The 12,802-nt window shown below is 36.0% G+C and overlaps 1 protein-coding gene across 2 annotated transcripts; it reads right to left on the bottom strand.

The window, feature by feature from the left end:
* Positions 1–8,420: 8,420 nt before the first annotated feature.
* LOC109058440 (apolipoprotein C-II-like) lies at positions 8,421–10,932 on the bottom strand. Of its 2 annotated transcripts, XM_019075633.2 has the most exons (4): positions 10,840–10,932; positions 10,246–10,308; positions 9,922–10,078; positions 8,421–8,946 (listed from the first exon to the last, which is right to left on the bottom strand). In XM_019075633.2, the coding sequence occupies exons 2-4, from the start codon at positions 10,292–10,294 to the stop codon at positions 8,850–8,852; spliced, it is 303 nt and encodes a 100-aa protein (XP_018931178.1). In that variant the 5' UTR covers positions 10,295–10,308; positions 10,840–10,932; the 3' UTR covers positions 8,421–8,849. The 2 variants fall into 2 exon arrangements, with proteins under 2 accessions (XP_018931178.1, XP_018931179.1); XM_019075634.2 differs by lacking the exon at positions 10,840–10,932 and having other exon boundaries at positions 10,246–10,327.
* Between the last annotated feature and the right edge of the window lie 1,870 nt (positions 10,933–12,802).

The following is a 12,802-nucleotide window of genomic DNA, read 5'->3' as shown; positions in this document are numbered from 1 at the left end:
CTTTGTTCATTTCAAGTAAGGTGTGTGCGTTGTCACTCGGGCTGTGTTCCACCCCTGGGTTCTGTTATAATGTCATAATGAGTGCTTTTAAGATCTGAATTCCTGTAAGTGCTGTTATAAACAGCTGATGACAGGTATTGTCAGTTCTTTGCACATTTTCATGTAGTGTGCACACTTGTAAATGAAATGAAAGTATATCTAATCATCCCTGCTTTTTCTTGAATGCTTGTTTTATGTTAAGTCTCTGGAAAATATTCTGGGTATTTTAAGTTGTTGTAAAAAGCATGTGACAGGTTTTTATGTCCTCAGGCTGCAAGTTCCCTTTGGCATTCTTTCATGGTGTGTACCAGACAAACACATGCAGGTGTTGTGTACAGGATGTGTGTGCACACGTCTTTTTCTATGAGTAACACTCATGCAATTATGCCTTTTAGCAATGTATTTTCATATTGGCACACACAAGATGCAGCTTGTTCATACTGTGTAATTTTGCCTTATCAAAGGTTGCTTAAGCCTAAGCAAACATGCCATTTAAAATGCAGTGCCAAATTGACTTATCAGTATACTGTGGCTCCCCACATTTATTGCCAATTTTTCAAATACATTGAAGATGAAAACTGTTTTAACCCTTAATCGGTCCCTGGGGTCCAGCTAACACCATTTTAATTTTCCTTTATTTTAAAAGTGTTCCCTTCATCTCAGGGGCATGAAATTCTGTGACTTTTCATGAAAATCACAAAAGACAGACAAGTGTACAGATGCATTTTGCTACTTATCACCAAACATTTTATTATGTTGGTATACCTTGAGCTTGAAAGAATGCTGTTATTATGAAACACAGGTGTAGGGCTACTTTTATATCACATGAGATCAATATGGGGGCTGTTGAAGACTCTAAATCACACAGTCAGTATTAAAAGCCCTTCAATGAAACCATTAGAAGAGAGAATCAGCACTCACTTAGCGGCCTGGGGAAACAATGGAGAAGGGAGGGGTGGCATGGAGCAAATGACCACAGAGAGTTTACACAACCACATGATAAACAAAGATCTGGGTAGACAGTCATTGCAATGCAAAGGACGGCTACAGAATCCAGCACTATTATACTCTAGTCACTGTTGCAACCATTTAACTCACTGTAATAGATCTAAAGTGAAGCATATGTGTAACTAGACAGGGAGAATACAAATACTGTACTGTAGCTGATTTAGGAGAAATGAGAGAAGAAGAGCAGATGGAGATAGAAGGTAAAGTGATATGAAAAAGCACTTTGATAAAGCAGAATGTTTTATAGAGAGTATTTATGCACTCCTTTAGTCTGAGATGGCAAAGACAAATAATAACAAAATACCATTTATACTGCAGTAGCATTCGCTGTTCATAAAAATCATTTTCTTTCTGTAAGAAATCTGTTGCTAATGTGCTTCAGTTTATTGTTAAAGACCAGATAACAGAGGGATTTCAGTTGGATAGAGAAAGAGGAATGGAAAAAGAGAAATAGGAAACATGCAATGTGTGGGTTCTGTTGAATAATGTCCATCACTAGCAGGGGAATGTGTGTCCTGGTACAGTGTAAAGTCTGCTTTCCATCTCTATTTTAGCTTCAAATTCAGATAAACACAGAGGAATTTCAGTTAATGTGTTCAATAACTGGAGTAGTTAAAAAGCAATTGCACTGGTCTGTGTAAATGATAATAAATGACAGACATTATGTAGGTAGATTATAGCAAACAGAGTGATTTTTTTTCTTGCCCCACTGACAATTATTTTTGCTTATTTTAAGTATGAACCAAATACAATTTTGTTGTAATTTTATATTTTATTAAATGGTTAAAATAATAATAATAATAATAAGTTTACTGAAAAATTGTTTTGGTGTTGTTTTAAGATTAAATTTGACAAATTTCAATTTGTGGATAAAGCAAAAAAAGGGGGCAGAAAAAAGACAAATTATTATTTTTTAAATAGAAAACAATAAACAAAATACAGTAGTTATTTGCGGTGTATTTGACTGTTGAAACAGATGCACCTTTTGAAAGACAGATGAGGGGAAAAGAGAGAGAAGGCCAAGAGGGATCTGTTGGGATGAGTGATGGGTGGAGAAGAATGAGGTAGCGAGAAAAAGCAAGCAAGAGAGATAGATGACAGTGTAGAAAAGGCAGAAGGTGGAGTGACTCCAGATTTGGTAGAAGTATTAATGGACACAGCTGTCACTTCTCTCTCTGTGTGTGTGTGTGTGTGTGTGTGTGTGTGTGTGTGTGTGTGTGTGTGTGTGTGTGTGTGTGTGTGTGTGTGTGTGTGTGTGTGTGTGTGTTTAATGGAGATGTGCCTGAATATTAGTGTCCCTCCTAAGATGACAATCTGAAACATTTTCGTTTTCCTCTTGTTTTTGAGAATCCATTTGTGAGATAAAGAATTCAAGAATTCAGGGTTTGGCCACTGAGCACCTGCTGGTAGTTGTGGTAACTACACCATCTGGGGGCAAAAAGCATCTTTCTTCATTGACCGCCATTCAGAATTAGCCACAAAATATAAATATGTGTAAATATTTCATTGTTATATTAGACGTATTACCAGCAACATTATTTATTTATTTATTTGTGGCCTCTTACATGAATGAAATGGATTTATATTTTCGCCTTTTGCTTTGACATTACAGTTCAGGATAATCACGAGTGAAATGTTAGGGCTTGTGCACATTCTTGTGGTGCCATCAGCCAAACAGCATTGCTATGACTCCATAGTAATTAGTCACATGCATTTACTGCTTAGACAATTGCCTTCAAGAACTGGATGTGGAACTGAATGTCCATTACATGGCAGATTTCAAATCACATACTTTGGTCGCCCTGCACCAGCCGATCAATTACCATGAATAACAATATTATAAAACAGAGACCAGTGGTTATAGACCAGTGGTTTTCAACCAGGGTTCTCAGCAAACATCAAAGGAGATCTTTAGATGACCTTTAGATGAAATATGACAAACTGAGTATTAAAGGGATAATCCACCCAAAAAGGAAATTTCTGTCCTGATTTATTCACCCTCATGTCGTTCCAAACCTGTATGCATTTCTTTCTTCTATATGGAACACAAAAGAAGACAGTTCATAGAATGTTGGTAACAGTTTTGGTTCCCATTGTAAATACAATGGAAGTCAATGGGCACTGAAACTGTTTGGTTACCAACAGTCTTCAAAATATCTTCATTTGTGTTCAGCAGAGGAAAGAAATGCATACTGGTTTGGAATTGCATAATTGTCAGTAAATAATAGGTAGCCTAATTGAAAAAAAAAAATACGATCTAGACCTGGAATATTCATGTAAATAAATAAAATCTTTATATTTGTATGATGAATGAATATAAATTGTTATTGTTATGCTAAGCTTTAAAATATTTTTCATCTGGTAGAAACTGTAAAATATTTTTAAAAACCACTGTTAGAGACACCTTAAAATAATAATATGCATCCACTGCCATCTAGTGCTGATAAAGGAAACAGCAAATGTTTGTTCAAACATGCCTAGGTAATGTTATTAATACTTCTATTTTTTATTTATTTATTTTTATTTTATTTTTTTTGTGAGCTGTTTAAAACCCAAGATTAATGCAGTTCAAATCAACAAGACCAGAGAAAAAGCTGCATGAGTGTCTCTGTGCATGTGTTCTCATGTCCATATATGTGCCTCATGCAGCATTAATTGCTTTTATAAAAGTGAATTAGACATGAAGGATAGAAAAGCTGAGCTATCCCAGTGGACCGCACGTCAATGGAAAATCAGAGAAATGTAAAACACTCTCTCAACACCTGAGAGCAGAAAATTAGCCTGGATAAATGAAGAACCCATTGAAGAAAGGACACATTAGCATAATTATATTGTTTGATTTTTCTGGTTATTATCGATATATTTTTCAGGTGCAAAAAGAACGTTTTTATTTATGACCTCTAGACTGGACTATTGTAATGCACTGCTAGGTGGTTGTCCTGCATCCTCAATAAACAAGCTACAGGTAGTCCAAAATGCAGGGGCTAGAGTCCTTACCAGGTCAAGAAAATATGATCATATTACCCCAATACTACAGTCTCTGCACTGGCTACCTATTAAGTCCCGTATCAGTTACAAAATATTATTACTTACTTATAAGGCCCTTAATGGCTTAGCTCCTGCGTACCTAACTAGTCTTCCTACCACGCTACAACCCATCACGCTCCCTAAGGTCACAAAACACTGGACTTTTGATAGTACCTAGGATAGCAAAGTCCACTAAAAGAGGTAGAGCTTTTTCGCATTTGGGCTCCCAAACTCTGGAATAGCCTTCCTGATAATGTTCGGGGTTCAGACACACTTCCTCTGTTTAAATCTAGATTAAAAAACACACCTCTTTGGCCAAGCATTCAAATAATGCATCTCATAATTTTGGACTGCAGTTATATCTGATCAAATGCGCATTATTATTCTTTAGCTTGGGTTAATCTAATTAATTTTACTTGGCTGGAACAGCAGCTATGCTAATTATGTCTCTATTTGTTTCTCTGCTTTGCCACGGGATTTACATCCCGTGGTAACTAGGATTTACACAAGCTCCAGTCTGAGAAGAGATGATGCCAACCCCTCAGAGGACCTCAGATGATGCTAACCCAGAGACAACATACAGAACTACCACATTTTGCTATAAGTTTGATTGCATAATTGCTGTTAATAGTGTAAATCGTCTGTTTGTTTACGTCTTTTATTGATTTTTCTGAACATTTCTGCCATATGCACATGAACTGACAGTCACCACTGATAAGCTACTACTAAATATTGTAGAAACTTAATTTTCTGTAAAGTTGCTTTGTAATGATTTGTATCGTAAAAAGCGCTATACAAATAAACTTGAATTGAATTGAATTGAATTTATACGATCACATAGAGGTGCAGTTCAGTCTCAGAGAAAGAGAGAGAGAGAGAGAGAGATCGATGAAGAAAGACAGAAGGGAGAAAGAGGTGCGAAAGAACAGATCTGTGATTCTCATAAAGCATCATCCATCTGAAATGTTCATATAGTGAATATGAAAAAAAGGAGTGTAACTAAATCTAAATAGAAGACTTTATTTCTGTTAGCCAAGCATAGTATATTCATATTAAACCTGTCAGACATAAGCATACACACATACAGTAAATGTATTATCTGTGTCTTAGTTATTGTGCTAGGGCACCTGTTTGAACCCTGGGGTGAACCTCAAGGGTCATAATCTACTGCTATGGCAGTCATCGCCTGCTGTGTGTTGCCCTCTGTGCACAAGGCAGTCTTCCCTAGATGCATCACTGTGACCTGGGGTCTGGAATCAGACACAGAGCAGCCATTAAAGATTTTTTACCATCTGGACAGAAAGTGAGTAATAAATGTTACATGGACTGTTTTCAAATTTCAAGTGTGTGTGTGCCTACTTAACAATTGTGACGAGTGAGGCGGGGCCGAGAGCCGTGTAAGCAGAGCGAGGCCGATGGAGTTAACTCGTCACAACAATATTTTAGGGAAAATTTGTACCCAGAACTGAGCTAAACCTGAAAAACTCCTTTTGGGAATGCCCTCATTTAAAGTTAATTGTTTTTTTGTTTTTTGTAAAAATGCAAACATTTTCAGGTATGGATATTGTGAATGTTTATTTTAAAACTGAACGTGCATATCATTAATTGTGTATGCATTATCTTTAGCAGCAATTTGTTTACTGAGGAAAAAAATGCATCATTCTGGGTGCATCATCACCCCCCACCCCCCACCCCATTTAGTAGACGTTTTTATTCAAAGCGACTTACAATGCATTCAGACTATACACTTTTTTACCAAACTTTTACACTATGTGAAATTCTAACAAAATGTTCAGTAACATTAGTTTATAATTAAAATGTCACTGTTGCACAATATATTAGTTATTTATTAGTTATTAGAGTAAATTCATGTTTGTTTTACTTATCAGACTTAATAAATGCATTTATAGCTCACTTGTGTCCAAACACTCTTTAGATTCTACTATTAAACAGATTTAAGATGTTGATTGAATTCATCGAATGTGCTTGTGATATTGCTAAAATGGGTAAATGAAATGGTTTTAAATATCCAAATAATCTCATTCTAATAATGAATATAATCAAAAGAATTGGATTAATAACACAATTGTATTTTGATATTATAACTGTGATGATGACACTGACAGGAGGTCTGAAATCAATCAAATCGTAGTAGAAAGTATGGATGATAGTTTATTGTATTTTCAAGGTGGCAGGTGACTAATCAGGAAGGTTGTTGGTTTGAATCCCTGTCAGAACGTTTTTCATCTAAATTCAGCTGTTGCCCTGGAGCAAAGTGCACTGCCTGCTGTGTGCCAAGGCCGATCACTTTCTCTCTGCCCCTAGCTTTGTTTGTGCAAACCTGGTGACTATAAATATTTAAACCTAAAATGAGTGTGTATAGAGAGCATGATTACAAGGTTCCAGTGTTTCATGAGTGTCTGGAACTGTCTGGAACCTCCACAGGTTTATGTCCAGATTTGTGACTGTATAGTGTTGTGTAAGATTTACATCTTTAAAACATGACAGTCTAAATGATTTTAATGATGCTAGATAGTAGAAAATATTCTCCACAAAAATACTAAGCAGCACATCTTTAAAACATTGATAAGAAATGAAGCAACAAACCAACATATTAAGATTTCTGAAGGATCATGCAACACTGAAATGGCTGTTAGCTGTTTTAAATTGTAATAATATTTCAGAACATTTTTATCAAATAAATGAAACCTTGTCTTGATGATGGTTAGAGAACTTTTGAACGGTACTGACACAGTTTGTTGTGTCATTTATTATACTTTATATATAATAAAAATGTTACAGAATGTTATGTTAAGTAACCATAAATAAATAAATAAATAAATACAAATAATTCTCAGTCTTGAATACCCATTTTTTGTTCTCGGATATGTGGATACATGAGGAACGTTTTGCTGTTTAATTTCCAGCATAGTTAAAGGTTGAAAAAGTTAATCTGATGTTGCATAATCATTAATTGTTACAGCTTATCTGTTTCAACAATGTCTGATGCCAGATGACTGATGGACAGACTTATTTTGTGTTATTTTTTTCCTATGATTTATTAAATCAAGAATATCAGCTCATTATACTAAAAGGTCATTTCATTAAAAAAGCTCATTAAAATGAAATTCCTTAATTAGTTAGTCATGACAAATTGTACTTATTAACTGATTAACCAGTCTCCTCCTCAGAGAGAGAGAGAGAGAGAGACAGAGACAGAGAGACAGAGAGATTGTTTGTATTCACTCAAAAGACCAGATGTAAACAGTTGCTAATAACCATTTTGATCCCATGTTACGTCCCCAGAGTTCTGGGTTCATTTTATAGTCATTTTGTTCTGGCATTGCTTGTGGTCTGTGTTTGGTTTTTTTTACCAGGTAAGATGGCTTCTGTGGTTTGTTCCGGCAGCTGATTGGTGGTTCAACGGCTGATTGGGACTTGGAACTCCGCCTACTCATCAGTGGCTGCAGCTGGCTGGGCTCTTTAAAAAGCTCAGTTTTGGATCAGTTTGATCTCTCTGTTCCTGTTTTTGGTTTGGTTTGTACCTTGTGTGTGTGAGTATGTTTGGTTTTCTGACATTTTTGATTGAAACAACTGAGAATAGTTTTAAACTGTTTTTGTGTGTTAGCAAACCTAACTTGTGTTCCAATTTTTTTTTTTTGGAACTTGTAGTAGCAGGACGGAGCACTTGTGTGTTTGTGGATTCTTATTTTTTTTTTCTCTCTGTTGTTTATAGGGAGTTGGGGAGTAGATTTAGAGCTACCCCGGGGTATACATACCTCACCCGTAGGTATACTTCTCTGTCTAGAAACACTAGCTAGACCTTGGCGGACCACCAGCTGTAAGTTTGGTTAGGGCGCCTTGATCGTGTGCCAGATAGGGATTGTATTTATTTATTTTTTTATTGGGGATTAGTATAGGTTAGGGGTTTTTTTTTTTTTTTTTTGTTTATTTCTTTGTTTTGGTCCGTCTAGTCCTCCCCTTTTCCCAGAAAATGGTTTATGTATAATATTACCGTGGCCAAATAAAAGCTTTGTTTTTATACGGTATTTGGTGTTTGTCCTTTTCTCGCACTGCGACTCCATACCTCCTTTGCTGGCATCGGTGGGCCCGAGCAGGGGGTTGTCAGGCTCCCCTCCCTTTTGGGAGTTAGAACGTAACATCCCACTAGAAAGGCTTATATTTGCAGATGCCATGGAAATTAATCCAATTGCAAGTAATTCTTACTGGCAGTGTTAATTCGTGGATATTTTGTAGCACTTAAGCTTCCAGATTATTGGTATTTAGAGTTTCTATATTTTAGATCTGTTATCTTGTAAAGGTTCACAAGCAGGAAAACAACTTGATTTTCTACAAATGTGGAGTTTTATTGCAATTTGTTAATGTAAAAAAAGTTGATATAATAAAAGGGTTTCTTTAATCTGTAAAGATAAACTTCAATGAATAGTCGATGATTCTGTTTTAACCTGGACGTATGATAGAGGGTGCCAGGTAACAGTCAGCAGCAAAGGGTCTCTGATCTTCATCCAAAAACAGATTGTTTTGAGCATTATATATTTTACCCCAGAACTTCACATCATATTTATCCACTGATGTTTGTCAGAGCGCTATGTGCTTTTGCAGTATTTTGACAGAGCAAAGGTAACAGGCCATTGGAAGACAAGTTCAACCGTCATGTTTTCACCCCAGACTGTCCTGCCGCCTTGTGGGATACTTGTGGTGACGGACTCAGGACCAGAAAGAAATGGAGTCTTGTTGAGGTGTAATACTGTGATTTAGGAGCTGTCTTGAGGGTACAAAATGTGGTATAGCTGGTCGTTGAAGATGCCAGCATAGGTGCTGACAGCTCGAACTGTGTCTTCATACAGGTTCCTTGATGAGGGAGGAAAGGCAAAATGTCAGAACAAAATGGACCACGAGTCGTCATTTTCAAGAACTTAATAGGAATTGTTCACTTAAAAATGACAACTTGCAAAAAATGTACTCACCCTCAGGACATCCAAGATGTAGAGGCATTTGTTTCTTCATTGGAACAGATTTGGAGAAATTTAGCATTACATCACTTGCTCATCAAATGGATCCTCTGTAGTGAATGGGTGCTGTGAGAATGGGAGTTCAAAAAGCTGGTAAGAAACACCCAAATAATCCACAAAATATTCAAAACTACTCCAGTCCATAAATTCGCATCTTGTGTAGTGAAAAATCTGTGAGCTTCGCTTCTGGCCAAAAAGTCCATAATCCATTATAATATTTCTTCCAGTGAAAAACTCCATCTCCTGTTGTCCTCTCACATTAAAATCCACCAACATTCTTGTTTAGAACTGTTCTGGACTGTTTTTTGCTTTTAAACCCTACTTGATCTGTCCATATTTATCTCCTGATTCAGACAAAATTACTTTTTTCACTGAAGAAAGCAATATTATGGATAGAGGACTCATATTTTAGCCAGAAGCAATGGTTTGAAGTTTGAAGTTTCTTTATTATAAACACTTCTTACAAACACATAGCTTTTCACTGCACAAGACATCAGTTGATGGACTGGAGTTGTGAAGATTGTGGATTATTATGATGTTTTTATTAGCCATTTGGTCTCTCATTCTGACGGCACCCATTCACTGCAGAGGATCCATGTGTGAGCAAGTGATATAATGCTTAATTTCTTCAAATCTCTTCCGATGAATAAATAAACTTGTCTACAGTACATCTTGGATGGCTTAAGTGTGAGTATATTTTCAGTAAACTTTCATTACTGGGTGAACTATTTTGTTAAAATCTCATGTGCCTGTGTCTAAAAGCCCAGAATGGAATGTTTGTATGGACTAAGGTAATGTATAAAATTAGATTTACTTGGCTTTCTCATCCAGTTTGTAGCCCTTGATGGTCTCTACATAGCCGCTGGCAGTGTCAACACTCTGGTCATAGTAGGTCTTAAGTGTGTTCACCACAGTGGCAATGGTTCCCTTCTCCTCCTCAGCCTGCCTGGGCACACGGAAGCTCTCTGCTCCTGCAGGGGTTAGCCAATGTTTGAGGGAGTGAGATGAGTTAAAAAAAAAATAAAAAAAAATCTTTATTTTCATTTGTCATTGTCATTTTATGTTACTTCATTAGCAGCAAAGCATATATATTAAAAATTCAAACTAAGTATGTTTATGAATGTGTGTATGTACGTACCCAGAGCAAGGAGAGCAATGACAACTGTGATAACCAGTAGCTTGTTCATACTGGCAGGTATCTCTGAGGGATTAAGTAAAGCACTGGTCAGATGACAGCAGTACAAGAGTGAGAATATAAATTCCACAAGAGGGCATTGTTTTATTTTTAGTACATGCAGTCACTTATTAAGTAATCAATAGGCTATAAAAAGCATATACTATATATGCTGTTACACTAGATTATGCTTTTACTGATGAAGCAATTTTAGTAGCATAAAAACAATTTTAGATTTATTTAATCGATTAGTTTTCTTTATTTTTGTAAGACAATTACCATTTGCTCAATTAATAAAGGTAGTGAAAAAAATCATAATGTTTAAGAAAACTGTATGTGTATCATATTTGCAATAACACTGGGGCTTCAAAACATACTAAATGCAACAATATTATCTGTACAGCCCTCTATACAGACATACGTCATGTGCGTTTTAGGAATTCAGCAGGTTTATGGATTCAAAGGTGCTAAACAGTCAAGAATCCTAAATTCTGTCCTAATATCTGAATATTTTTATAATGCCCTTTAATAGAAGAGGGAAAATATGGCTGTACTCACAGTTTCTCCTCTGTGGAAAGTGTGTCAGATGGGTTAACAGCAAAAACTCTTTGGCTTATCTTATATATAGGTACAGACTTATTGACCTGATAACTCAAGTGCCAAAGTGCAACTGTCTCAGATAAATGTTATGTGTGTGTGTGTGTGTGTGTGTGTGTTTATGTGGGACTGTGCTTTTTGCTGGAGTTTGTTGTTAGACAAGAATGACTGAAATGAGATTACCTGTTAAATAGATACGACTCTTCACACAAATAGACATAATGATTGATCACATTAAACAAACTCACTGACTTTGATCAACTGTCTGACATTTAAGAATTAGTCAAACTCCTATCTGAGCTCTTAATGTGATAATACACTATAACAGAGTCTTTTATATTCTGTTCCTCATCCACCAGCAGACAGATAAATGCTCACAGGCTCTTCTTGTCTTGTGTTAATGAACTTCAACACGTTTCCAAATAAAGTCCTTAGTCTGTTTCACCATATACACGTCAGCCTGTTGAGACTACTTAAGGTTATTTTTGCAAATGTGTGTGTGATTGTGTGTGTGTATCTCTTCTTTCTTTGTGTCTGTACATGATGAGATGTTTTGGAGTTTGTGGAATAAATTTTTTACCAACATGAATACACTTTATATAATTCTTTATAGGCATCTATGGTACATGAAGAACATTTAACATCCATGGAAACTTTCCATTGCACAAAAGGTTTTTTATTGTGGAAAAAGGTTCTTTAATTATTAAAATGTTCATCACACTTATAAAAACATTTTATTTATTTATTTATTTATTTATTTTTCTGAAATGTTCTTTGGAGTACCCAAAATTATTTTTCTATTGTTATTTCTATGAAAACCTCCTTTTGGAACCTTTATTTTTAAGAGTGTAGGGTTGTTTTACAACATGGACCAGCAAGAAACAAGCCACCAGTTGGTCATTCCAGGGGACACCGTCAAGCTGATGTTTTGGATCACTGTGTTTGGTCAACCAGCTATATTCCAAACAGCTACGAGTTTAAGCAGTTTTATTTTCGGTGGAAAGATTAAGGCATTGGTTATTGTGATATTTAACTATAAAGAAACAAGGGAGTGACAATGACTTTGGCAGTAGGACAGACATCATAATGAGAAATCATAGAGAGGTTTCATTGAAACTTAGTGATGATCCAGTGATGCAGGTGTTCCTTTTTGATGTTAAAAAATATGTATAATGATAAATATTTTATATATGCACTGTATTCTATATTATTATGTGTGTATGAGAGAGATGTGTTATGCAATAAACCCAGTCACTCGAATGAACCTCAACAGGTGGTTACCACTGAGAAACCACTGAGAGCTTTGGTTTTGACTTCCACATTCTCATTATATATGTAGGTAAAGTTCTCTTGTTGCACACTTGAGGGCATTATTTCTTTAAAAACCATGGGCAGAGCTTCAGTCAATTAGATCGTTCTACACCTTAACATTCACACACTAGACTGCTAGGGTGCTCTTTATGGTTACCTATAGCTTGCTTAGTTGGGGTTAAAAGATACTTAATATTCAGTAATATTATCGATTTGCTTGCTCTGACACTATCAGATAAGAATAAAACTTGAGCTGTATGGTAACACTATTGTCTTCTGTAGAGCTGCTTTATAGCTTAATCAAATTCATTTTATAATTGATGAACATTACACAGTTATTGAACTGGACTGGATCAACACTAAACTCACTCAATCCTGAATAATGACCCAATGTCTTTATAGAGCTGCTTTACAGCAGAGTTTGAATTCGTCAATAAATGAATAAGCCTTACGGCTTATTATATGTAAGTGTAAACTCATGAAAGAGATATGTGACGTAGGCCCTTTTGGGTTCGTTGAAGACCAGTCATGATGCTGCATTCTGAATCATTTGTAGAGGTTTGACTTCACATGATGGAAGTCCAGCCAACAGCACTGCAGTAGTCCAGCCTAG

This window comes from Cyprinus carpio, chromosome A16, assembly GCF_018340385.1.
Source record: "Cyprinus carpio isolate SPL01 chromosome A16, ASM1834038v1, whole genome shotgun sequence".
Lineage (NCBI taxonomy): Eukaryota > Metazoa > Chordata > Actinopteri > Cypriniformes > Cyprinidae > Cyprinus > Cyprinus carpio.
Note: the sequence above shows the minus strand (reverse complement) of the source record. Positions and strands in the feature narration are given on the sequence as shown.

Excerpts from the sequence above, each read along its gene's own strand:
- LOC109058440 (XM_019075633.2), bottom strand. The coding sequence starts at position 10,294 with ATGAACAAGCTACTGGTTATCACAGTTGTCATTGCTCTCCTTGCTCTG. Across the intron at positions 10,079-10,245 it reads CATTGCTCTCCTTGCTCTGG|GAGCAGAGAGCTTCCGTGTG; the intron begins GTACGTACATAC and ends TAACCCCTGCAG. Across the intron at positions 8,947-9,921 it reads AAACTGGATGAGAAAGCCAA|GAACCTGTATGAAGACACAG; the intron begins GTAAATCTAATT and ends TCCCTCATCAAG.